The 23,770-nt window shown below is 42.4% G+C and overlaps 1 protein-coding gene across 1 annotated transcript in view; it reads left to right on the forward strand.

Moving 5' to 3' along the window:
- The first annotated feature begins 1,250 nt into the window (after positions 1-1,250).
- Positions 1,251-23,770, forward strand: part of LOC146492566 (venom phosphodiesterase CdcPDE) — a 58,378-nt gene continuing 35,858 nt past the window's right edge. The window contains exons 1-13 of the mRNA XM_085149195.1: positions 1,251-4,332; positions 5,195-5,282; positions 10,051-10,185; positions 10,273-10,398; positions 10,920-10,980; positions 12,221-12,315; positions 12,695-12,774; positions 15,132-15,251; positions 15,772-15,881; positions 20,368-20,433; positions 20,526-20,598; positions 22,533-22,641; positions 23,032-23,154. Of these exons, the coding sequence (XP_085005321.1) occupies positions 4,288-4,332; positions 5,195-5,282; positions 10,051-10,185; positions 10,273-10,398; positions 10,920-10,980; positions 12,221-12,315; positions 12,695-12,774; positions 15,132-15,251; positions 15,772-15,881; positions 20,368-20,433; positions 20,526-20,598; positions 22,533-22,641; positions 23,032-23,154 (1,231 nt within the window). The 5' untranslated portion in view covers positions 1,251-4,287. The remainder of the gene's footprint in view (positions 4,333-5,194; positions 5,283-10,050; positions 10,186-10,272; positions 10,399-10,919; positions 10,981-12,220; positions 12,316-12,694; positions 12,775-15,131; positions 15,252-15,771; positions 15,882-20,367; positions 20,434-20,525; positions 20,599-22,532; positions 22,642-23,031; positions 23,155-23,770) is intronic.

The following is a 23,770-nucleotide window of genomic DNA, read 5'->3' on the forward strand; positions in this document are numbered from 1 at the left end:
TTTTTTCGCTGTAAAAAGAAGTTTTCTTCCCACGCACAACGGACACTAATGTTTTTGTCACTTTTTATGGAATCAAACTCAAAGTAAGGTCAGTACTTCCACGCTTTAAACGCTGCACGCTCATACTCTCTCTGCACTCGATATATGATCCATTGTTGATCTGCACACAGCTGTTGTCACGAACGTCGCACTCGCTTACGTCACTGTCATGAGACATTCTCGCAAAAAATCACGGTTTTAGTAACGCAGTAACGCAGCGTTCCTACGGGAAAGTAACTGTAATCTAATTACCGTTTTTGCAATAATCCCTTATTTTACTTGTTACTTTAAAAAAAGCAATCGGATTACAGTAAAGGGCGATCGTGGCTCAAGAGTTGGGAGTTCGCCTTGTAACCGGAAGGTTGCCGGTTCGAGCCCCGGCTCGGACAGTCTCGGTTGTTGTGTCCTTGGGCAAGACACTTCACCCGTTGCCTACTGGTGGTGGTCAGAGGGCCCGGTGGCGCCAGTGTCCAGCAGCCTCACCTCTGTCAGTGCGCCCCAGGGTGGCTGTGGCTACAATGTAGCTGCCATCACCAGTGTGTGGATGTGTGGATGACTGGATATGTAAAGCGCTTTGGGGTCCTTAAGGACTAGTAAAGCGCTATATAAATACAGGCCATTTACCATTTAATGCGTTACATCTCTGATTAGGACGCATGTCAGCTGTTTTCTACTACCATACATTTGTAGTGTGGGTGTGGGCAGACTGTGTGGGAGTGTGAGGACCCAGGTGCAGACACAGACTGGAGACAGCACTGAACTTGAAACAAAAAGCGAGCCTTTATTTTGTCTGGATTAAAGGTGGCAAACAAAGCAGAAAGCACAGAGGCAAAACTAAACTAGAAACTGAGACTTAAGTAAGACAACCAGGAAGGCTATGAATAGGTGACTATGATGAGTCTGTGCTGGAAAATGAAATAACTATAAAACGAATACATGATTGAGCAACATGAACATGACCAGCACGCCTGAAACCAGACATAACATGAACCCAGACCATGACAATAATTAAGTGGTAACACGAGTCAGTCCCAGTTAAATATGAAATATGAGCTAATATGCTACTTAAAGCGAATACGATAGCAAATCTCACAAAAGTGAGTAAGTTGAAGCTGGACTCCCTTAGGTGGTGTTGGGAGGATGTTATCCAAGATAAGAACAATGCAGGATAACACCTGCATTGTTCTTATCTTCTTATCTTATAACACTCCACGACCTGCTTGCCAGTCACAGGAGAACGTTTAGTGAGAAACTGAGATTCCTCATGATGCACCACAGAACGAAACAGGACGTGACGGCTGCCCCGTACTCCTCCATCGAAAGCACAGAACACACTGAAACAGTTACAACAGCTTCTGCTCAATCAAGAGCTGATAACCTATTACAGTTAGAGTCAAATGTGAGTCATACATATCTAATCTGTAATATTCTTGATATTATGGTTGATATTAGAGCTATTTGTAATATGTTGGAAATTACAAATCTCACCTTCTTCTATGGGTGGGACCATTTTCATGCTTCAGTCTGTTTATTTCTCGCTACAGATAAGGTTATTCTACTGATCTTCATGTTTCTCTACACTGTAAACCAGACAGATGACGCACATAAAACCCCCTCTGGACATCAGTTATCACACTGCATCATAGTTTTATGAGTGATTTATAATCAGGGGCGCTTATGTAGAAATGCTTCTCAGTTAGCTTGACTCCTTTTCTGTAACATCCCGGCTCTCCTTGGACAGAGTTAAGTTAACCCTTGGATGCACAACCTACCAATACCTACACTCTTCCACGAGTGGGGTCAAAAATGATCCCAAATAGAAACAATGCATTTTGCTATAAACTCGGTTGTTATTCTTCAAAATTGTCGACACTAGTCTGGATCCTCTTTATCTGAGATGTCAGATTCTGAGTCAAAGCCTCCAATGGGCTCTTCATCCCATCCGTCCTGGATCATTTATAGGGCCACAGGGATCCTAGCTGGCCTCATAGCAGCCATGTTAAATATTAAAAAAAAACATCAGAAAGGACAATGTTTGAAATGCACAGGAAACTATAAACAGGGCTGCACATAAATGGTTCGCAGGTGCGCATTTGCTGTCAAAATAAAAGATGCATACCAGATAAGAAGTTGGAACGCTCGTTTGCGTACATTAGATGTTCTGGAGGAGGACATTTGTTCAGAACTCTTAAAGGTTAAAGATACTTTGGTGTTCCTCCACCGCAAAAGAAGCGCGTATTCTCTGAATTTCCGGGAATACTTTTATTTTGACAGTGAATGCACACTTGCGGACCACTTATGTGCAGCCCTGGCTATAAATCATATACGTTACTGTGTAAAAATTAATTCCTGATCCTTTAGAAGTGTAAGTGGGTCAGTCAGAGTTGCTAAGAATGAAAGTTTCATAGACGATTCCACAGGAACTGCTCGGGGTCATTTTTGACCCCACTTGTGGAAGAGTGGGGTAGTGATACAAAAACTGCATTTTCTTTAAATTAATGAAAAAAATAAATAAAAATGCAAATGGCCTCATGTTACAAACATATTTTATGAGGAATACCTGGAATATGAATATATTACAACTTTGCATTTTAAAGATTTTGAAGAAAATGGGGTCATTTTTGACCCCACGTGTGCATCTAAAGGTTAAATCAAACTGTCATTTATAGGGCTTTTTTTTTTTCAAATTCTGCTCTAATGGATGTCAGAAGTTGGCACCAACACTTTTGTTTCACACTGAAAATTAAATCTAAAAAATATAAATGAAATTCCTGCCCTGAGAATTATAATGACCTGAGACGTTTGGCACCACAAAAGAAGAATATTGTTGAAGCAAGACTGTGTGAAAGAATTTCCTTTGACTAGAGATCATTTTAATGGTAATGGTATTTGACCTTTCTGCAGAAGCCTCGTGTGTTCTTTTGTCACTAGTTGAACTGGTTTTAGATTTCAATGAAAGAGCTTTGGTTTTATTTTAAAGGCCTTAAAAGGCAAAGGTTATGCACTGTTAGTGTCATGTTCCTGGGTTTGTTGACCCAGCGTTTTAAGTTTTAGTTTATTTGGATGTTGTTTATGTTTAAGTTCATTAGATTAGCGAAGTTCATTTGGTTATTAGACTCCTTGTGTTTTCTTCCCCTGTATTTAAGTTTCCCTCACCCTTTGTGTTTCATGCTGCGTGTCTTATGTTATCAAGTTTGTATTATCATGTCTGTCTCATGTTTCCTGTTTTATTTTGAAGGAGTCATGTGTTCTTTGTTCATCGTATTTAGTTTCACTTCCCTTGTCCTGTCATTAGGCTCATGTCTGTCAGCTGTTCCTCCATGTGTTCCCACTTCCCCTAATCACCTCCTGTGTATTTAAGTCCTCTGTTTTCAGTGTGTCATGGTCAGGTCGTCTGTTGGCCATGCTATGCTATGCTATGCTATGCTATGCTATGCTATGCTATGCTATGCTATGCTATGCTATGCTTCGCTATGCTATGCTATGCTATGCTATGCTATGCTATGCTATGCTTCGCTATGCTTCGCTTCTAAGTTTCTTGTCTACGTTTTTCTTATTGTTTGTTTAGATTTCCCAGTTTAGGTTTGTGTTAATTTTGCTTCAGTTTGCCCTTTGATTGTACCTTTTTTACCAGCCATATTAAACGGCTCGCTTTTTGTTAACATTTCAAGTTCTGTTCCCTGTTCCTTGGAGTCTGCGTTTTGGGTCCTTTTGTCAACCCCTACAGTCTGCCCTCGCCGGACTGTGACAGTTAGAAATGGGAAGAAATGTTCGGATTGAAAATGTTTACTTTGTGAAAATTACTTTACAAAAAATAAAAGTGTCAAGGTTTGCGTGCGCTCAGCTACGTGCTTTGATAACACTGGCGGCGAAATGTGAGTAAAAGTCCATTAACAGCTGTAGTTGTAAAAGTAGTAATAAATAAATCATTGATAACAAGAGAAATCAAAAGGTTTGACACTGAAGGTTTGCATCTAGATTCTGATCTTTACTCCGTGGCTTTATCTTCGTACCTCGCATGCACTTCAATAAGTTTTAAAATGTGAGCAAAGGAGCAGCAGCTGTGGCTCCACAAAGGAAAAACACACGAACACAACGTTATCTTTTCATTCTGATAATCATTTGCTTGCCCAGTTGTTGTACTTGGTCCAAAGGTCACTGCGAAGATATTTATTTTATCCGCATAAAGTAACGTACGTCTCTTTGTGTCCGTCTGCCGGACGTCTCTCTGTCTGCAGTCGAGTAGCTATGGATTGGATAAGCGAAGCAAAGAGAAACAAGAAGAAGATCATAGTGAGTACAGATTTTTGTTTATTAAGTGGTAACTGGAGAATTTAACGAGACACATTGAAGGTCTTTGTTTCATTTTTACTCAAAATGTAAATGAACGTTTATGACACTGAATTCTTACCAATGGATGGAGTAACAACAGTGAGCAGGCCTCCGACCAGCCTGATTTTAAACGTGTGCTCTGCTCTATGTCAACATTTGAACATTTCCAAAGCTTACATTAAACAGGCATCTACCCAAAAACCTGTCACAACGTCATACGTGCCTAACTGAACAATAACAAACAGTTGTTCCTATCACACATGTTTGTCGAGAAGATTACAGCAAATTCCAGACATTTAAGTTTGCGCACACGTATCGTCTGGGAAAGCGTTGAATGGGCGATTATGAGATCCAGCTGTTCACCTGATGATAATCACCCCTGTGTAAACTCAGCGTGGTTCTACTGATATGAGAAATAATAAATACAAGTCTGATTGATAGTAATTATTCTAGCAATCAGTCCAGAAGCCATAGTCTGTAAAACTGCACGTCTCCTCAATTTAATGTTATAAACTGGTCGCTCTAAGGCACTGAATGAATGCAGCTGATAAGATAAACTGGTACTTTTCCGTCATAAAGAAGAAACTGCAGTGGCATGTTGTGAGTAGAAGGTAATAAAAAAACACTGTTGCACTCTCGTAACCTCATTTCTGTCATTAAAGCCTTTGTTGCTTCTTTTACAACTCGTTTGGCAACAACAAACTGGAGAACGTGCTTCCTCTCACAGATAGAGCCTGACCTTTCTGTGCTTTTGGTTTTGTTTGACTTCATAAGAAAGGATTTGTTGCTAGGTTCGCATCATGTTTGCATTTCTGTCGCACAGATTGGTGTCTTGGCTGTGTCCATTGTGACTCTAATCCTTGGCCTTGGACTCGGTCTCGGACTGGATTTGCAAAGATGTCAAAACCAAGGTACATTCACAAACGCCCACGCACGAACACGCAAACATGTCTCTGCAGGCTCAGAAGCTTCCAACACTTATATACAACAAATACTTTCTTAATAAATACTTTATTTTCCCATATGGCTTCATCGTCATGACTCAGGGCAGCGTAATGCTGATGGTTTAGGTTTATTTAGAAACATCAGAGTGAGTCAGGCACCAAATCAGCATCTCATGTCAGAGAGAATTAACTTCCTCCACTCATTTTAAAAATGTCATTTAAAAAGGAGAATGTCCTCCTGCAAATGTTTTCCTTTGGATGAAAAAGGGATTTCTGTTCCTCACAACTCATTAAGCTGTTATGTTGCAGAGACGTTTTTGCTTTTACCAGAATTTATTCACAATTTTCCCGTTTAAAGTTCATTTTTACCACTAAAAACCTGGCGGTGACTTATTTTGTGTCTTTTCCACAAATCTCAATTACTTAAAGGTCAAGTGAACATTTATTACAAGGTGGAGCAACTTTGACATTTAGTACCTGATTGTACTTCTAACGGTCGAATAAGCTTTAGAAACAAAGATGAACTGAAGTGTTCACCTGTCAACAAACATTCTGGTCTGAATGTTGAAATGCTGAAAGCTTTACAGACAGAAATGTTGAAGCCTAATAACTAATGTCAGTCATGTTCAGTGTTGGGGAGTAACGGAATACATGTACCGCCGTTACGTATTTAAAATACAAAATATGAGTAACTGTATTCCGTTACAGTTACCGTTTAAAAAGGTGGTATTTAGAATACAGTTACTTTGTTGAAATAAATGGATTACACGGCGGTACTTCCCTGTTTCATATTGTGGCGGGTCAGGACTGTTTGGGTTTTGTTTGACAGCTACGTTCTGTTGTTCCAGGCGGCAGCGTTACGGTTGTCATGGTTACAGGGTGACGCTCTCTCTCTGCGTGTTTCCTGGGTGAGAGAGCGCCTGTTGTTGTTGTTGTGCTAAGCTAACAGGCAGAATGCTACAGGTATAGCTCTAAAGAATGTAGCATCATGGGCAGTGTAGTCCGTGCTGCAGGGAGAATGGACTGCCATACACGTTATGTGTCTGTGAGCGAGGGAGGGAGAAAAAGGAAAAGTACGAGCTGTCATCGAGCAGAAACGGGAGCTGGAAGCATGTAAATATAATAATAACCACTGCAGCCAAGAAGAGAGCCTGACGAGCCCAGCTGTAAGTAAGCTATTAAGACTCGACTGTACACCGTGTTCGTGTTTTCCTCTGAAACAATAAGTTCTGTTGGAGCAGCCTTTCAACGCCTCTCTCTGTCTCTGCTAGCAAAGTTGACCCAGACAACAAAGTAAAGCTAGTTTTCGGCTACGAGCCGACACAGAACCCACCGTATTAGCCAGAGGTCCCTTTACTACGGTTCGGAGCCGCGGACCTTCAGTAACAGTAATAAATCACAGCAATAGTACATTCATGTAGTTGTAAACAGCATGATAATATATTAAGTAATCCAAAGTATTCAGAATACGTTACTCTCATTGAGTAACGTAACGGAATACGTTACAGAATACATTTTGGGGCGTGTAATCTGTAATCTGTAATGGAATACATTTTAAAAGTAACCTTCCCAACACTGGTCATGTTACACTCGTTCTGTGTCTTTGTCAGAGAAGCTGCTCGTCCTTTAAAAACAGGCTGTTTCCTCGGGGTCAGGTTTAGTCTGTACATTGTAACACTTCTTTTCCGAATGACTTAGCTGCTGGGAAATGTCACCAGTGGTGAATCCAGTCAATATTGTTTTTCACCCACACAAAAAGAGTTTTGGTTACATACCAGAATAAGCAGGGGGACTGCTGTTTTTAAGCCTGTAGAAACCATCTCAGAAATGTCTCTAGGAGCTCAGCAGCAGCCGACCAGATAGCATCATAGATCCGGGCCTGGAAACACATACACAGCATTTTAGAAGCACTGGAGGAAGCATTAGTGTTCTAAAAGTGATCATAATTCACAATAAACAATACAAGAGTATTAAATGAACCACACAGGTTGATAGGACTGTGGTTGTTTTGTATTAAAGCTGTACTTGTATTTTTATGAAAAGTAGGTGGGAATTTAAAACAGAATATGTGCATTGCTGCATACCAGCATGGCTAAAATCCATGAACACAGCCAAAATACTCAAATAGTTTCACTGGAAGCTTCCCCTGCAGAGAGCAGCACTTTTTCCATTTGTCTTGTGCGGGAAATTTTTGTCTTGATGTCTAATAGAAATCACATTTAGTGTCACAAGTAAACTGTACAGCTGACAATGTGACACATGAGTATATCTCATATCTCACCTGATGTCCATGACCGATCTGGTGCATGTGACTGTTTCACTGTTTTTCAAGCTTTAATACTCACCAGCATGTGAATAAACTGACTCAAACGATCAGGAGATCAACAGTTTCTCATGTGAAAATCAGCAAGACTTGTGAGAAACAAGTAGAGATGAGAAGAGATGGAAAGCTTAACTTACTGGAAGGACAATCTGGAAGCTGAAGGGAAAATGGTCCAATTATGCAAGAATAAGTCACTCTGTTAAAATATGTGAGTCACATTGAGATCTCACGTCCATGGACCATTGGACGACACGGTGGGGATTATTAATGCGAACATCTCAATGTATTCAATTCAATTCAACTTTATTTATATAGCGCCAAATCACAACAAAAGTCGCCTCAAGGCGCTTCATAGATACAGAGAAAAACCCAACAATCATATGACCCCCTATGAGCAGCACTTTGGCGACAGTGGGAAGGAAAAACTCCCTTTTAACAGGAAGAAACCTCCAGCAGAACCAGGCTCAGGGAGGGGCGGGGCCATCTGCTGTGATTGGTTGGGGTGAGAGAATTAGGTATTGAGGTTATAATCACCTGATGTAAGGCGTCAAATCTCAAGAAAGAAGCTGTTATATTTGCAAACATTACTTATCGTAATCCTGGAGGATGTGAAGAAGTGTTGCCGTGTATTCCCAGATTTAAAGGTCAGAACTGTGTGCAAAGAAAGAACTGTCTACCAGCTTATAGGCGTCACTGTGCTGTGAAAACATAGCAGCGACATCGAATTTCACATGAAATGTTTTTTTCTTCCCATTAATCAACGTGGTTATCAGAACCAGGTGCGCTCTGATTCATGAGGCCTCATCCTCCAGTCAGCAAGTCATTAAGAAAGATGCAAAACACAGACTCTCAGACATCTGAGCAAACAATGAGGGGAAAAAACTCGTTTGCTTTGTTGTTCAAAGTGTTGTTAATATGTTGGAAACCAGATGAGAACAGCCATCTGTAAAACAGGTGGAAGCTCTGACAGGGCTGCAGCGATGTTGGGGTCAAAATTCATGACATTATAAATGGATACCACACCCGTGATCCACCATGCAGTACAATCTGGGAAGAGCCTGATTGATCGTTTTTATTTTTCACCATGATCTCAAACAGTAAAAGCATGCTTCAGTAGAATAGAGACACAGTGCAACACTGAGGGTCGTGAACCTCCCGATCATCCTGACACAACACAACCAAAGGCAGCCAGCATCCAAAGCAGAGCTTTAAATGTTTCTCATGAAGCCTGGAGAACGATTCCTGAAGATTCTTGAAGAAATTACAAGAAAACGTACCTACAAGAGTTCAGGCTATGTTGACTTTCAGGCTCGGTAGAAATGCACAACATTTCCAACTATGTCTGTGAAATGAAGCTGTGACAATATAACAATATTATGTAACTAAAACAGATTCCATTTCATGATGAGCTGGTTTATTTCACATATTTTGTGTAAACTCTAACTAACCCGAGAAGAGACCACGTTTCATTTGCTTTGGTGGAGTTTGTCTGGCTCCCGTCTCATCCATTTTCACCATGGTTATGCAGTGTTATGACCGTAACAAGAGCGGGGTGTCCCGTGACTTCCCGCGCCCAAACAGACACAGCCACAGCATCGGACTTTTAACAATAGTTTATTGACAACAATGGCACTCACGGTAGTGGGAGTGTATAATTTCGGGGTGAGCTAAGGCCAACACAACAAACAAAACTCAACCTAGGCTAGCTCACCCCTACTTGCGCCGCACTTCACACACATGCCCGACCTTTTAACCAAACAGCTATTGCTACGGCTGCTACGGCTGCTCCTTCTGGACCTGAGGCAAGTGCACGGGAAGTCTGCCACACCCCCCCACACCGCAGCTCTTCGGTCGGAACCAGTTACATCAGGCCGTTCCTTAGGTCCACCAATCACAGCCGGGCCCCTGCACAGGTGAATTTGCATGCACACATTAAGGAACAGATAACCCACCAACACAGGCACGCAACATGCAGTCTCAGCTGCTAATTTAAGGTGGGAGTTATTTCATGACTGCATAGATGAGGCACTTCAAAGTGCTCATTAGATCCAGTGTCATTGCTCTCAGGACAGATTACAGATCACTTACATGTAGACAGATGTTCTTCCCCTACTGTGTTGGAAAATCTTCAGTACATTGAGCTCATTATCTGTCTGAGTAATCCATGACAAGAACGCCATGATGGGAAAGCCTTCCCCTGGTTGTTTTTGTAATGATGAATCACCCGTTTAGGATCTGAAAATGTTCCGTTTGTTTTGAATGAAGAAGAAGAAAATAACATCTTCTCCTTTACAAGGTTAAAGTTCAGCTTATCAGCTTTTTTGTTTTTGCAGCTCTCTTTGTTTCCTTAAATGTCTCTTTTTATCTTCATTAATCGACGAACTCTCCGCTCCTTTTGTGTCTCTGTTGCAGTCACGCCCCTCACGTCCTGCAGGAATAGATGTTACGAGCCTTTTGACAATGAGAAACCTGGCTGCAGATGTGATGAAAACTGCGTCACCGCTAACAGCTGCTGCTTCGACTACTATGACATCTGCACTGCTCCTAGTGAGACTTTGTTTGTGACTTACACGTCCTTCACTGCTCACCAGCTGAGTGTGATTCTGTACTTAACTCCATGACCGTTTCCTTCAGCTGAGCAGTGGGAATGCACAAACATGCGCTGTGGTGAGAAGAGGCTGACGCAGAGCAAGTGCCACTGTTCAGATGACTGTCTTTCTGCTGGAGACTGCTGCACCAACTACAAACATGTCTGCCACGGTGAGGCTGCAGGGACATCGCAGAGGTGCAGACACAAAAGAAATCAGTTTCAGGAGACCTGTTTAGCCATGAGAAACACTTACTTTGAATAAACAGAGAAGGTTGATGAGAGAATTTCCTCTTAGTGTACGAGTGGCTCCTGCAGCGTAAACCTGTATACGTGGTTCATCTTAAGGACCTCTTAACTGGAGTGCTGTAAGAGTTTGAAAGCAGGAGTATATACAGCACATTAAAGCTGACCCAGTTCTGTAGCTTGTAGTTCTTGTAAATAACTGCTTTCTAGTTTAAACCATAACCCACAGGTATTTATCTAAGAAAAACATTTTAGCAGCATTTAGAGGAAATTTTCTTCCAGTTAAAACTCTCATTGCATCTCTAAAACCCTACGTGCACTTATTCTGCCAGCTTATACATACAGCTGGCAGCAAAAATGGCAAAAACAACAGACGTTAGGAAGTGTATTCAAAAGTCCCGTAGCATCAGATGTCACTGGTGACATAAACATTATGGTCTCGCTGCAGGAGAGAAACAGTGGGTTGAAGATATGTGCGATGACCTGTCGACCCCCACGTGTCCCGCAGGGTAAGAATTTATACCAAATATATTATAATGCAATAAACTGAAGATTGATTGAAAACTGATTGAAATGATCTCTGATGCACAAAAGAGCAACTCTATTTCTGTGCATGCTTTCTTCTACCAAACAGCTGTATTTGTAACATAGCCTTTCAACTAGGGATGCAACGATACCAATTTTTTCAAACCGATACGATACCGATACTTGGATCTGAGTACTTGCCGATACAGAGTACAAAAACCGATACTTCTACCACACACACACAGACACAAATACAATGAATTGGAAGACAGGTTTTATTTTATTCTCTGCCGATAAAAAATAAAATCGTAATAAAAATGACCACAAAAAAAATTTCAAGTGAAAAATAAGCACTTCTGTTAAATTATTGCGGAGTATCCACATTGTAATTTAACAAAATATCACTGAACTATTGAACTACGGTTCAATCCTATGTTTTCCACGACCGGCATTGGCTGGTCATCCAGAGAAATAAAATGAGCCTCTGTTATTTTAACTGCCCGTGGATTTTCTCTTGACATTTTTCATCACTTTTCCAAAACCTGAGTTAAAGTTGGCTGTTCCACACTGCTGACATTTTGTTTAGCCTAGCTACAGCAGCCTCCAGTTTCTCTTTTTTATCTGGAGCCACCAGTCTCACTCGCCTAATCCTGTGCCTGTTTAGTGTGGGATGTCCCCCTAGTGGCCAATCTAAAAAACTACAACAGAAATGACAAGCCACCCTCTGATTAATGAAATAAGTTAGTATCGGTTCATGGTATCGGTTAACTTTTACGAGTATGAGTACACACACATTTTACAGTATAGGCCCCGATATCCGATACCAGTATCGGTATCGGATATCGGTATCGGTACTGATACCGATACTGGTACCGATACCGGTATCCGTGCATCCCTACTTTCAACTATTATATTTATTCTTATTATATTAAATGAGGCCTTGATATTTCTTATAATCGCAGATTGCATTTAGAAAAGTAAAAGTAGCTACCATCTTTGGATGATAGGGAGAGTATCAAGCTAACCAACACAAGCTAGCATAGCTATAAAGGTGTGTAGACATGAGAGAAAGCTGCATATGTTATATCATCTGATCTGTGGTGGACACACAAACGTATTCCTACTCATAAATCAGCCAATTTTTATCCAGCTTGGTATGTTTATGTCAGTATTTAATGTTTCAGAGTTTCTGCTACATTTGATGGTTGTTTTCTCTCCTCGCAGCTTCAAGCAGCCGCTGCTCCTCGTGTCTTTGGATGGCCTCAGGGCAGAGTATCTGCAGACGTGGAGTGCACTCATCCCTGTCCTGGAGAAACTCAGTCAGTGTCAACCTTCTGTTTTTAAAGAATGACTCTTACATGTCTGTTTATTGTAAGAAACGTGTGTCTATAAATTGCCTGCCTTTGGGCTATTTGACGACAAATTGAAAGCTGACATCATCGTTCATAAGAAATCAAAGCTTCAAGATGAAACATGCCCAGTTATCTTATCAAAACAGATAAATATTTAAACGCTTTCACACAAAGGCAGCTTCCACTGTATTTCCTGCTTATTAATTATAAATAGTGTGTGTTCAGAGTTGCATGTTATGCTTAATGAAGTTATTCAGCCTGCAGGCAGGGCGATGACTCACACGGTCATATTAAAAGGAAGTCACATGGAGGAATTAATTTGTCACCATTCCTTATTTATTCACAGGAAGGTGTGGAACTTCAGCTCCATTCATGCAGTCCGCATTTCCCACTAAGACTTTTCCCAATCACTACTCCATTGTTACGGTACAGACGCACAGCACTCACACCGCTGCATACATTAGTACATCTTTTTTACAGTAAACAAACTCGATCGTTGTGTTTGTTAGACATAGATAACGCGAATAAACACAAAATGCAGATTTGAAATAAAGATGTTTATTATTAAAGGCCCTGAGTGGGAAAGAGTTTGTCCCCTAAACCTAATAACTGGTTGGGCCACGCTTAGCAGCAACAACTGCAATCAAGCGTTTACGATACCTGGCAGTGACTCTTACAGCTGCGGAGGAATGTCGGCTGAATTGTTGTAATTCAATTCAGCTGTGTCTCTGGTCATGTACCCGTTTGTCTGTCTTCTGTCTGCCCCCAGAGTGTTTTCTAGCGTTTCCTGGTCTCTGTGATATTTAGTTTCAGTTCATTTGTATTCCCTGAGCTCTGGAGTTTCAACAATAAAAGCTGTGTTTGAGTTTGACTCATCTCCAAGTCCTGCATTTGGGTCCTTGCCACCACCGCATTTTACTGTTGGTTTGATGTTCCTTTTCTAAATTGAAGGGTTCCAAAAGTTATACTTTTATCTTGTCCATCCAGAGAGCATTTTTACAAAAATCTTGGGCCTTTGTTCCTTTGGCTCAGCAGCGGTTTTTGTCTTAGAAGTCGGCCATGCTGGCTCTTTTTGCTCAGTCTCTTTCTTATGGTGAGGTCCTCACTGACCTTAACAGAGACATTGACGGCTGTATCTCAGGTGGTAGAGCAGGCCGCTAACCAGAAGGTCAGGGGTTCGATCCCAGTCTGCATGCCAAAGCAAGATGCTAACCCCATGTCTGTGAAGGTTCTCAGTCATCCAGGTCATCGTAGTCAAAGGAGCTTGCAAAGAAAAGCGTCTGGACTTCTTTAAGTTACTTGAAGACGTTTCACCTTCATCCGAGAAGCTTCTTCAGTTAAGTTGATAAGGTGGGGCCAGGTTTCACAATGAGCTCACCCGAAACTCTGGCTGATTGGGACCCACACCCAGTTCCACACCTTGGCTCAGGCGATTAGAGGATCATCAGGGGGTCCTTTTGTCCCTCTGTGGGGGGAAACTCCCACCAGGTTTATATCTGGGACTCTCCACCATCTGACCTTAGAACTGAAGAAGCTTCTTGGATGAAGGTGAAACGTCTTCAAGCAACTTAAAGAAGTCCAGACGCTTTTCTTTGCAAGCTCCTTTGAATACTAACCCCATGTTGCTCTCTGATGCATCCATCGGAGTGTGAATGTGTACGGCTGTTAGATAGTGGTGTGGTGTGATTGGGTGAATGAGTCCATTTGCTATTTTAGTTCTTTGGATGTTGTTCTGGGGTCTTTGGGACCACTTGGATGAGTCTTTGCTTTGCTCTTGGAAAGAAGTGCACTCACATTTTCTCACAGGGTCATGTAGGTTTGGATCCCCCCCTCAATTAAACACAAAAAAACTGCTTTTTGTTCAGTCTCTTTCTTATGTATATATTTCTTGTTCTGGTGTCAATATTTCTTGTTCTGGTGTCATTTTTATGCAATATTACTCAAAAGCTTTACTGGGTCAATTTCTGTGAAAGCTCTGGAGCATCAACAAAGAAGAACCACAAAATTCTGGATCAAATTTGGGTCATTCTTCTCGGTCAGTTGCAGATTTTGGTGACTTGGGAAAATAAAAACAACTTTGTGACACCTTCAACCTAATAAATGAATAAAACAGTCACAGTGATCTGTTGTGGTAATAAAGCATTCACTACAGAATAGTGTGTAGTTTAAGAAACATGTTCAAGTTCAAGTTCAAGTTTCTTAAGTGCCAGTTCATCACTAGAATATACCGTAGTCATAAAACTATATTCTCTCTGAAATATAGAAGCATTTATTACGATTATACTTGACATTAAGGAGAGGAAAGTTACAAGAGATAGCAGGCATGACCAGATTTTCCAGATCTCGAGAATATCCATCAGCCTGGAGTTTTCATCTCTCAGATTCCAGATAAAGGTCACTGGTGCTGCTGAGGCGCTCGTGATGCAGTAAACAAGTCGGGAGAGTAAACAGAGCACGGATAGTTCATCGTGCCTGATCCATATCTCACATGATAAAACACACCCAGTTCTTGCTGAAACTCTTACAAGGAGTTCCCTTTCAAAACAAACTCATTCATCTACTTATAAATCACGTAAGGGAATCCCGACTCCCACGCACTAGAAGTTTCCTTTCAAGGCCCACACAGAGCACATACTTGTGGTATGAAGACACATGACCCAGATGTAAGGATTACTCCTCTCTGTTACGAAACAAAGAATGCTCAAGTGTCCTGCAGGATGCTTTCAGACAAGACTGATATATTCAGTTAAACTGAATTATTAATTATTTTCCTCCTCCCTCAGGGTCTCTACCCAGAGTCAAATGGTCTGATTGACAATACCATGTATGACCCAGTGTTTGATGCCACCTTCTCCCTGTCCAGTCCAGAGAAAAATAACCCCAACTGGTACCTTGGACAACCTGTGAGTCTTGATTTACACACACAAACTGAGCGACCTCAGGTCAAATTACATTTAAATTACATTTAAAAGTGAAACGTTAAGGGGAAGGTGACCTTTTAAAGCAAATAAGATGAGAAAGAACATCTTACAGGTTGAGTTGTTTTGTGATTTTTTGCTTTCGACAGTTTCACCTAAGGAAAAGTCCCCGGGCACTTGCACATTGCTGCTCTGCATTGCTGCATGCAGCAGTTGTGTAATATGGAAGAAGCTTGTATGGCTCTGTTGGTTTAAGATGGTTAAGATTGTTTTGATAATAAAGATTCCACCTTAACACGCTGCTTCTGAAAATGGACACAGAGCACATTCATTTAATGTCAGTTAGTGCAGCGAAGATTGCATCTTGTAGAAAGAGACACTAAGTGCACTGCAAGTAACTTTAATAACAACAATATCAACTCTTATAAACGTTGTTAAAAAGAAACTTCAGGATCAGCGTTGAGCACGTTTCAGTCAAGCTCATACGTCTTCTTTGTTTCTGGAGATTTGGCACACAGCAAAGTCCCACGGACTGAAGTCTGGGACTTTCTTCTGGCCTGGATCGGATGTGAAAATCGCCAACAGTTTTCCTGACATCTACGTACCTTATGACGGGTGAGACCATCATTTCTAGTTAAAAAAATCACTTTAGAACTGATGCATGAGCGCCTCGCATCCCCCTGGAGAGGAGTTTACAAAATCCCTGAGACACAGATATTCAAAGTTTGCTGTGTAAAAAATTCCCCGTATACTTTACAGCAGCTGAATGTCCAACACTTTGCTGTTCTGCCTCCTCTTTAACCTCCCTCAGGGGCCTATTGTGACTCCCAATGGATCATTTCATGGAAAATCAGTGTGCCCCTTTTGACCGTGGAGCAACTTAAGTATAAGAAGCCAATGCAAAATGATACCTTAGTAGGTTAGTGAATATAAGACTTAGGCAAATTAAGTATTAACAACTGAAAAAATGCATTTAAACTGTGTAAAAATATAGTAGCAGTAACTCGTCTTACACTGTGATCCCATCTCTCTAAATCAGCTAAATCATATCGCATCAGGTCACTGTTTGACTTAAAAGCCATGGAAAATCTGCCAATCAAAACAGCAGCACCATGCTGGTTGCACTCGGTGTTTTACAGTAACTTAACAGTGAATTCATAATTGTGCTTTTATGTAGTCTGATTATTTAACCTGGGAGTTGATCTTTGAGCCAAATCACATCCATGAAGCAACATCAGTAAATGTGCAGTGTGCTGGAAATATTCCGATATGTTGCACGAGCTCTTATCAAAGTAACTATTGTCATAAACACTCGAGCAGGACGATGTAGTTTATCACTGCGTGGGATGGTTGGCTGGGAGACTTTGGCTACAGAGAACAGATGGCGTCAGAGCTGATTGGCCCACGCTCTAAGTTAAACATCACATGTGAAATGTTTTCCCGCTATTTTCAACACTCTGGATGACGACTGTCGACACATTGTTGCCACATTGTTGCCACATTGTTGCCACATTGTTGACACATTGTTGACACATTGTTGCCACATTGAAGCCTTTTTTGTCACAGCTTCTAGTTAAGTCATCTACTTTATCCTCACAAACTGCACGTTCTCAGCAATATTTCTCATTTCATGTACCTTTGTGTTTCCAAAAGGTTGAACAGGTAGGTGACGTAACTGTGCCATGTCCTGCTTTTATCAGTACTTCTGTAGAAATCTTTGTGTGATTTTGGAAACGTGCATTAGTCTACATCACTACTGTACAGTTTGTTTCTGCACATACCAGGTGGGAAATGGTGGTTCACACACCAACCACCATTCCCCCATTTTTTCACATCAATCCATGATTAGAATAGAATAGAATAGAATGTCTTTTATTGTCACTATACACATGTACAATGAGATTCAGAGCATCTTCTACTCAGTGCAGACACGTGGGAGAAGAAAAGGGGCGGGCTGCACAGTTCTGCAGTACTTTATACATATGAACAGTCAGGGGAAAAACAGTATTATATGTTTACAGCGTGGGTTATGGCAGGTAAATTAAATATCGCAGAGTGGTGATGGTAGTTTGTAGTCTGTGTATAGAGGGAAGTCCTTGGATTAGGGGGTGAAACTGTGTCATCAGTGCATGTGTGGGTTCAGGGTGGTTATGGCTTTTGGAAAGAAACTGTTCTTGAGTATTTGAGTCTCTGTGCTGATGCACCTGTAGCGCAAGTTTAACAGGTCAAAACCAGTGTGGGAGCTGTCCTTGATGATGTGTGCTACTCTGCTGAGGCAGAGCAAGGAATAAATGCTCATCAGGGAGGCGGGAGGGCAGCCAAAGATCTTCTATACTACACTCTGAAGCCTCACCCTGTCTGCCTTAGTGCAGCTGCCGTTCCGTACTGTGATGCAGTCAGCAGGCTCTCAGTGGACGAGTGGTAGAAGGTCAGCAGCAGGTTAGTGTCAGTCAGTGCTGTGCCCCCCGGAGTCGACGATGACCTCTTTGGTTTTCTTAGTGTTCAGTGTCAGGTTGTTTTCTGAACACCAGGCTGCCAACATCAGGACTTCCTCTCTGTAGTCTTCCTCGTCTCCCTTTGAGACGAGTCCAACTACCATGGTGTCATCCACAAACTCGATGATGTGATTGTTGTGGGTGGAACTGCAGTCATGGTTGTAGAGACGATGCTGGAGAGGGCTCAGCACACAACCCTGTAGGGAGCTGGTGCTCAACGTGCGAGTGGAGGAGAGATGGGGGTCGGTGGGTGAGAAAGTCCTTTATCCAGGCACATGTGGGAGGAGGGAGGTCAAGAGTGACCAGTTTGGTGATGAGGATGTCCGGTATGATTGTATTTAAGGCTGAGCTGTAGTCCACAAAGAGCATTTGGATGTAGCTTTGCTGCTGCTACAGGTTGCTCAGCACAGAGTGGAGGGCGACGGCGTCTTCTGTGGATCTGTTTGCGCGGTTGAGGGTTAACGTCTGGGTGGGAGGTAATCCGTGATGTGCTGAAGGACTAGTCATCGAAGCATTTCATGATTACCGTCGTGAGGGCCACAGGGCGGTAATCGTTCAGGCTGTGATGGGAGACGTCTTCGGCACTGGGATGATTGTGGCTGATTGGGATGGGATGGCTGCCTGATCCAGTGAGAGGTTGAAGAGTCTGGTGAAGATGAGGGTGAACTGGTGGGCACATGCTCTCAGCACTTTGCCAGGTACTCCGTCTGGACCGGCAGCCTTCCTGGGGTTCACTGCTAGGAGCGTCTGACATCGTGTTACAGTGAATGGAGCGGTGCAGGAACCAGGTGAGGATGAGGATGGGAGCAGGGCTGGAGGAGATGAGGATGGGAGCAGGGCTGGAGGAGATGAGGATGGGAGCAGGGCTGGAGGAGATGAGGATGGGAGCAGGGCTGGAGGAGATGAGGATGGGAGCAGGGCTGGAGGAGATGAGGATGGGAGCAGGGCTGGAGGAGATGAGGATGGGAGCAGGGCTGGAGGAGATGAGGATGGGAGCAGGGCTGGAGGAGATGAGGATGGAGCAGGGCTGGAGGAGATGAGGATGGAGCAGGGCTGGAGGAGATGAGGATGGAGCAGGGCTGGAGGAGATGAGGATGGGAGTAGGGCTGGAGGAGATGAGGATGGAGCAGGGCTGGGGGAGATGAGGATGGGAGCAGGGCTGGAGGAGATGAGGATGGAGCAGGGCTGGAGGAGATGAGGATGGGAGCAGGGCTGGAGGAGATGAGGATGGAGCAGGGCTGGAGGAGATGAGGATGGAGCAGGGCTGGAGGAGATGAGGATGGGAGCAGGGCTGGAGGAGATGAGGATGGGAGCAGGGCTGGAGGAGATGAGGATGGAGCAGGGCTGGAGGAGATGAGGATGGGAGCAGGGCTGGAGGAGATGAGGATGGGAGCAGGGCTGGAGGAGATGAGGATGGGAGCAGGGCTGGAGGAGATGAGGATGGGAGCAGGGCTGGAGGAGATGAGGATGGGAGCAGGGCTGGAGGAGATGAGGGCTGCTGTTGTGGTGTTTCAAAGTGGGCCTTGAGGCAGTTTATGTCCTCCACCAGTGGTGCAGTCAGGTTTTCTGTTTTCACAGAACAGCCTCTGTAGTTTATGATGTCTTGTATTTCCTGCCACAACTCCCGAATGTTGTTGCTGGACAGGCACTGCATCTAAGGGGGGTGTAGGATGGGGAGAGGAGGAGTAAGAGGTGGTCGGACTGGCTGAGGTTGGGGAGGGGTATGGCTCTATATGCATGTTTAATGTTGGAGTAAACATGATCCAGACTGTTCTGTGTTTACATTGGCGACTACTGTTAGCTCTCTCTGTAGAAAAATAGTCCGGCATCTTACCGACATGCACTCGAGGTTCGGGGAGCAGTGCCTGTCCATAATTGTCCCATTTTTGCACCAGCTTTCATGCACGTAAATACAGAGCCCCCACTCTGCTCTTACTGGGGTCCTTGGTCCTGTCCCAGCAGAGCAGAGTGCGTTCTGTTAGCTGCACGCTAGCATCGGGTATTCCCAGGTGAAGCCAGGTTTCAGTGATAATCAAAGCACAGCAGTGACAAACAAAGTGATTTTCCACTAGTAAGTCGTTTGATTCAAGCCTCTTATGCTTCATCTCCCTAATGCATTACAGATGCATCATTCCCAATAAATCATTTTTCAGTTACTATTGCAAACAGGTGTATTTTAACCAAGACCTCACTAAGCACATACTAAACCAAAACAGTGAGTAAAAACAAAACTTAATAAAATGGGAGGCGACCTGCAGTATCTGACTAATGAAACCTCTTACGTGTTACTGCCACCGGCGTCAGTGCAGTCAACGCACTGATGATGCAGACATACACACGACTAGTGTCAAAAGTGCTAAAGCTCACTGGTAATGTTGTAAGCACGTTCGTGAAATTCAGATATTTGGAAACTTGGATAGTCAACTTCACAGTGATACGGGCATGTTGTTCAAAGTTGTGCATCAGCAGGCTGGCTGTTCTGTGTTTACAGTGGTGGAATATACACGGCTGTGATGATCACTACTGTTAGCTCTCTCTGTAGAAAAATATCAATATCACTATTTTTACGCTGACCTTCTGCTTTCTATTTGTTTTTATTCTTTTAGTACCGTGCCGTTTGAAGAAAGAGTGTTCACTGTGCTGAAGTGGCTGCAGCTGCCGGCTAATGAAAGGTTGGTTCTTTCACAAAAGGAAGATAAAAAAGATAAATGTGAACTATGTTTGCTTTGACTCAATTCTAAGTAAAACAACTCTTTCCCACCAGGCCGGATTTCTTTACACTGTATCTGGAGGAGCCGGATAAATCTGGACACAGCTACGGTCCTGTGAGTGGAGGGGTAAGGTCACTCGACTCGTTTAGATAAGAAAGAGACGAAGGGAGAGCTCCCAGAAATGCTCTGCTTTTTTGGTTCATGAAACAAAACAAACCAACAAAGATAAGTCCATGATGATTTGATTTGATTTGCCAAAAGCTCATCATATTGGTGACTGACGTTTGTCATTGTTAAATACTGCTGACGTTCTGATAAAGCCCATGGGACAAGGATTAAATGGATAATTGTAACATGTTTAAGTAGCGCAGAGGAGCCCCTCTGGCCCAGTGCTGAAACAAGATCCTCATGTTGAAACTACTCGTGCATTATCAACACCAGTAAAACACCTCGCAGTGAATGATCACAGATAAGTGAGCATAATAACAAAACTCTAAAGTCCACTGACAAGTCTCATAAATCTCCATAAATATTTATGACACTTCTAATTAAACAATTCAAATTGCATCTGTCAAGTCAGGCTTTTGGGAGACCTTAATGGATCGCGTATACATCCATGTGGTGACTTTTGGGAAAGCGCTAGAGCAGTGGTCTCCAACCTTTTTTGCGCCACGGACCGGTTTATGCCCGACAATATTTTCACGGACCGGCCTTTAAGGTGTCGCGGATAAATACAACAAAATAAAACTAGTACAGGTACAGAAAAAAAGAAAATTTATTCATAACACACGTGAAAAGACCCAGGAAAACCGAGTAAACGATAAAAACGATAACAAAATAACGCTGAAAACTGATAAAAACCCTGAAAACTATACATTTCACACCCGAGCCTCAACTCTCGCGGTATCGGTACCGGTCCGAGGCCCGGGGGTTGGGGACCGCTGCGCTGGACAACTGATGACAATAGCATCAAAAATATGGATTTAGTGGATCAGTCGTAGGATTTGGCCGTGCAGACAAATTATGACAAAAAAAGCATATTTTTTAGGGACTGTGTGTTGGGTCTGGAGATAACGCTCAGCAGAGTTCTCCTGAATTTCATTTCAAATAGTTGTGATCTTTAGATGTGGACGTGGTTGGTGTCAATGACAAAATAAAATCAACATGCAGATTTTAAAAGGGAATCAACCAGCTGTTTACTGGCTGATGGTTATTTCACATCAAAGGACTCTTAATAACCTTCACTCATCATTTTACAGCAGTTATTTTAGAAAAATACATTTCCAGACATTTGCATTGAAATTCATTGAAAGTACTGAAAAGTAACCAGACAATATTTGGCAGAAGTCTCGGCCTCATCCACATTGGTACAACTATCTGCTCTGCACCAACGGACACCTCTGTGAGCTTTATGTTGAACACAGTCTGCAGGATAATTAAAGAATCAGCTGAGTGACTCACTGATGGGGAAATGCCTGAAAAGCACGAGACTCACGTGTGGAGAAGTGATTCATGCTTTCACTCATTAACGATGAGTGAAAAAGGAACAACACAGACAGTTTATAGTGTTCCTCTTGGAAGGTTAAAATAGAAAAGAGGAAAACACATCAATGACCAAGATTTGAATCACGTTTTCCTAATGAAGTTTGTCATTGCTCAGTCATGGACACTTTTCTTCCGCTCTCGTGTTACTTTGTTTTCAGTAATTTAACCCTTTCAGGTATACTGGTCACTGCAGTCACAGCTATTCAAAGGCTGTTTCCTTGTATTTGTGTCAGTGTTGATGCACATAAACCACTACATTGGACACTGATGTGTCACTCCATACCATGCCACCCACTGGCTGTTTAATGTTACTATAGGTGTATGATGATGTTAACCCTATCATGCAGGAATTTTGACAACCTCAATCAGGGTTTCCTTGTTTTTATTCATATTTTCATTCCTAAAGATGAATAAAAATTCTCATGGAGGTTGTCATAATTCCTGCATGACAGGTTTAAAGTACAACAACATTATTTGTGTCGTATTTATTTGAACATTTAATTTGCTTTCTGCAGGTTATTACATCACTCCAGGGTGTGGATAAGATCATCGGTCAGCTCATGAATGGACTGAAGCAAATTAATCTACACCGCTGTCTCAACATCATTATTGTGGCTGATCATGGTAACAAACAGAGTAAAAACACACGTCTGTCACATGTGTTCAAAGAAATGTTTACATGTGCTCTTTGTTTACCACGCGTGTAGCTTTACAACAATCCTTGGCTTGCCTCATAAAATTTGAATGATTTAAGCAAATTTTATTTGATTCAGAGTCATGGCTACAAAGACCAGAGCATTTAAAACAGTACCTGGAAATAAGAAGGCATCATCTTCACCTGCCTTTATTCCCTTTGATCTTACTTTATCTTTACCTCTCTACCACCATCTAGAACGGGATCATAATGGTTCATGAGTATTCCACATAAGGAATAAAGCATTCCAGAGTCTTTGTTTGTTTTTAGTTCCACTGAAGAAAATAAGGCTGTAACGTAACAGCTGAATGTTGCTGCAGGTATGGAGGAAACAAGCTGTGAAAGAAAGGAAACAATGAAGGAACTCGTGGGCGATACCAGCATGTATGAGGTAACTGAGGGTCCCATCGGACGCATCAGAGCCAAGAGAAAAGACGCACCGTGTAAGTAAATGCAACAACAAAGGGCTCTGCTGCTTGTCTTTGATCACACAAAGAATGAGGAGGTGGGGTGATGATAGGTTTCACCAGCTTTTTGAAGTTGTGAGCAACTATATGGTTCCTAAAGCATGTGAAATCTGCGAGATTACCTACCTGTTGCAGCCATATCAGTACAACATCAGGGCATGGCTGTTGGCAGTAAAAAGGCTTGATGCCTGATGCATCCAGCAGAAAAGGCTTGGATGTCTATCAGTTAGTTTCACCTGTCCATGGCTGACCCAACATATCTGATTTACTCTTGATAAAATGCTTGTTTTTAGTGCTTAAATTTGGAAGATTATGATGACTTGATTTTTAGTTTCTATTGAAAATGCATCACACAACATTGTAGATGTAGATGCTCTCAGAGCTTTACTAAAAGGCAGACATTGAAAAAGAGGCAACGATGCCAAAAGGAGAAAGAATCATACGATATGTTTCCACTCCTGCACAGACGAGTTGTGTCTCTCTAAGACGCTTTAGTTGTGTTGGGACACGATGCTGACTGAAGAAAGAACAAATCTGTCCATTACAAAGCTATTTGTGATATCTCACTAACAAACATATCGCACAGGAAAAT

The sequence above is a fragment of the Neolamprologus multifasciatus genome, chromosome 22 (genome assembly GCF_963576455.1).
Source record: "Neolamprologus multifasciatus chromosome 22, fNeoMul1.2, whole genome shotgun sequence".
NCBI classification, from domain to species: Eukaryota; Metazoa; Chordata; class Actinopteri; order Cichliformes; family Cichlidae; genus Neolamprologus; species Neolamprologus multifasciatus.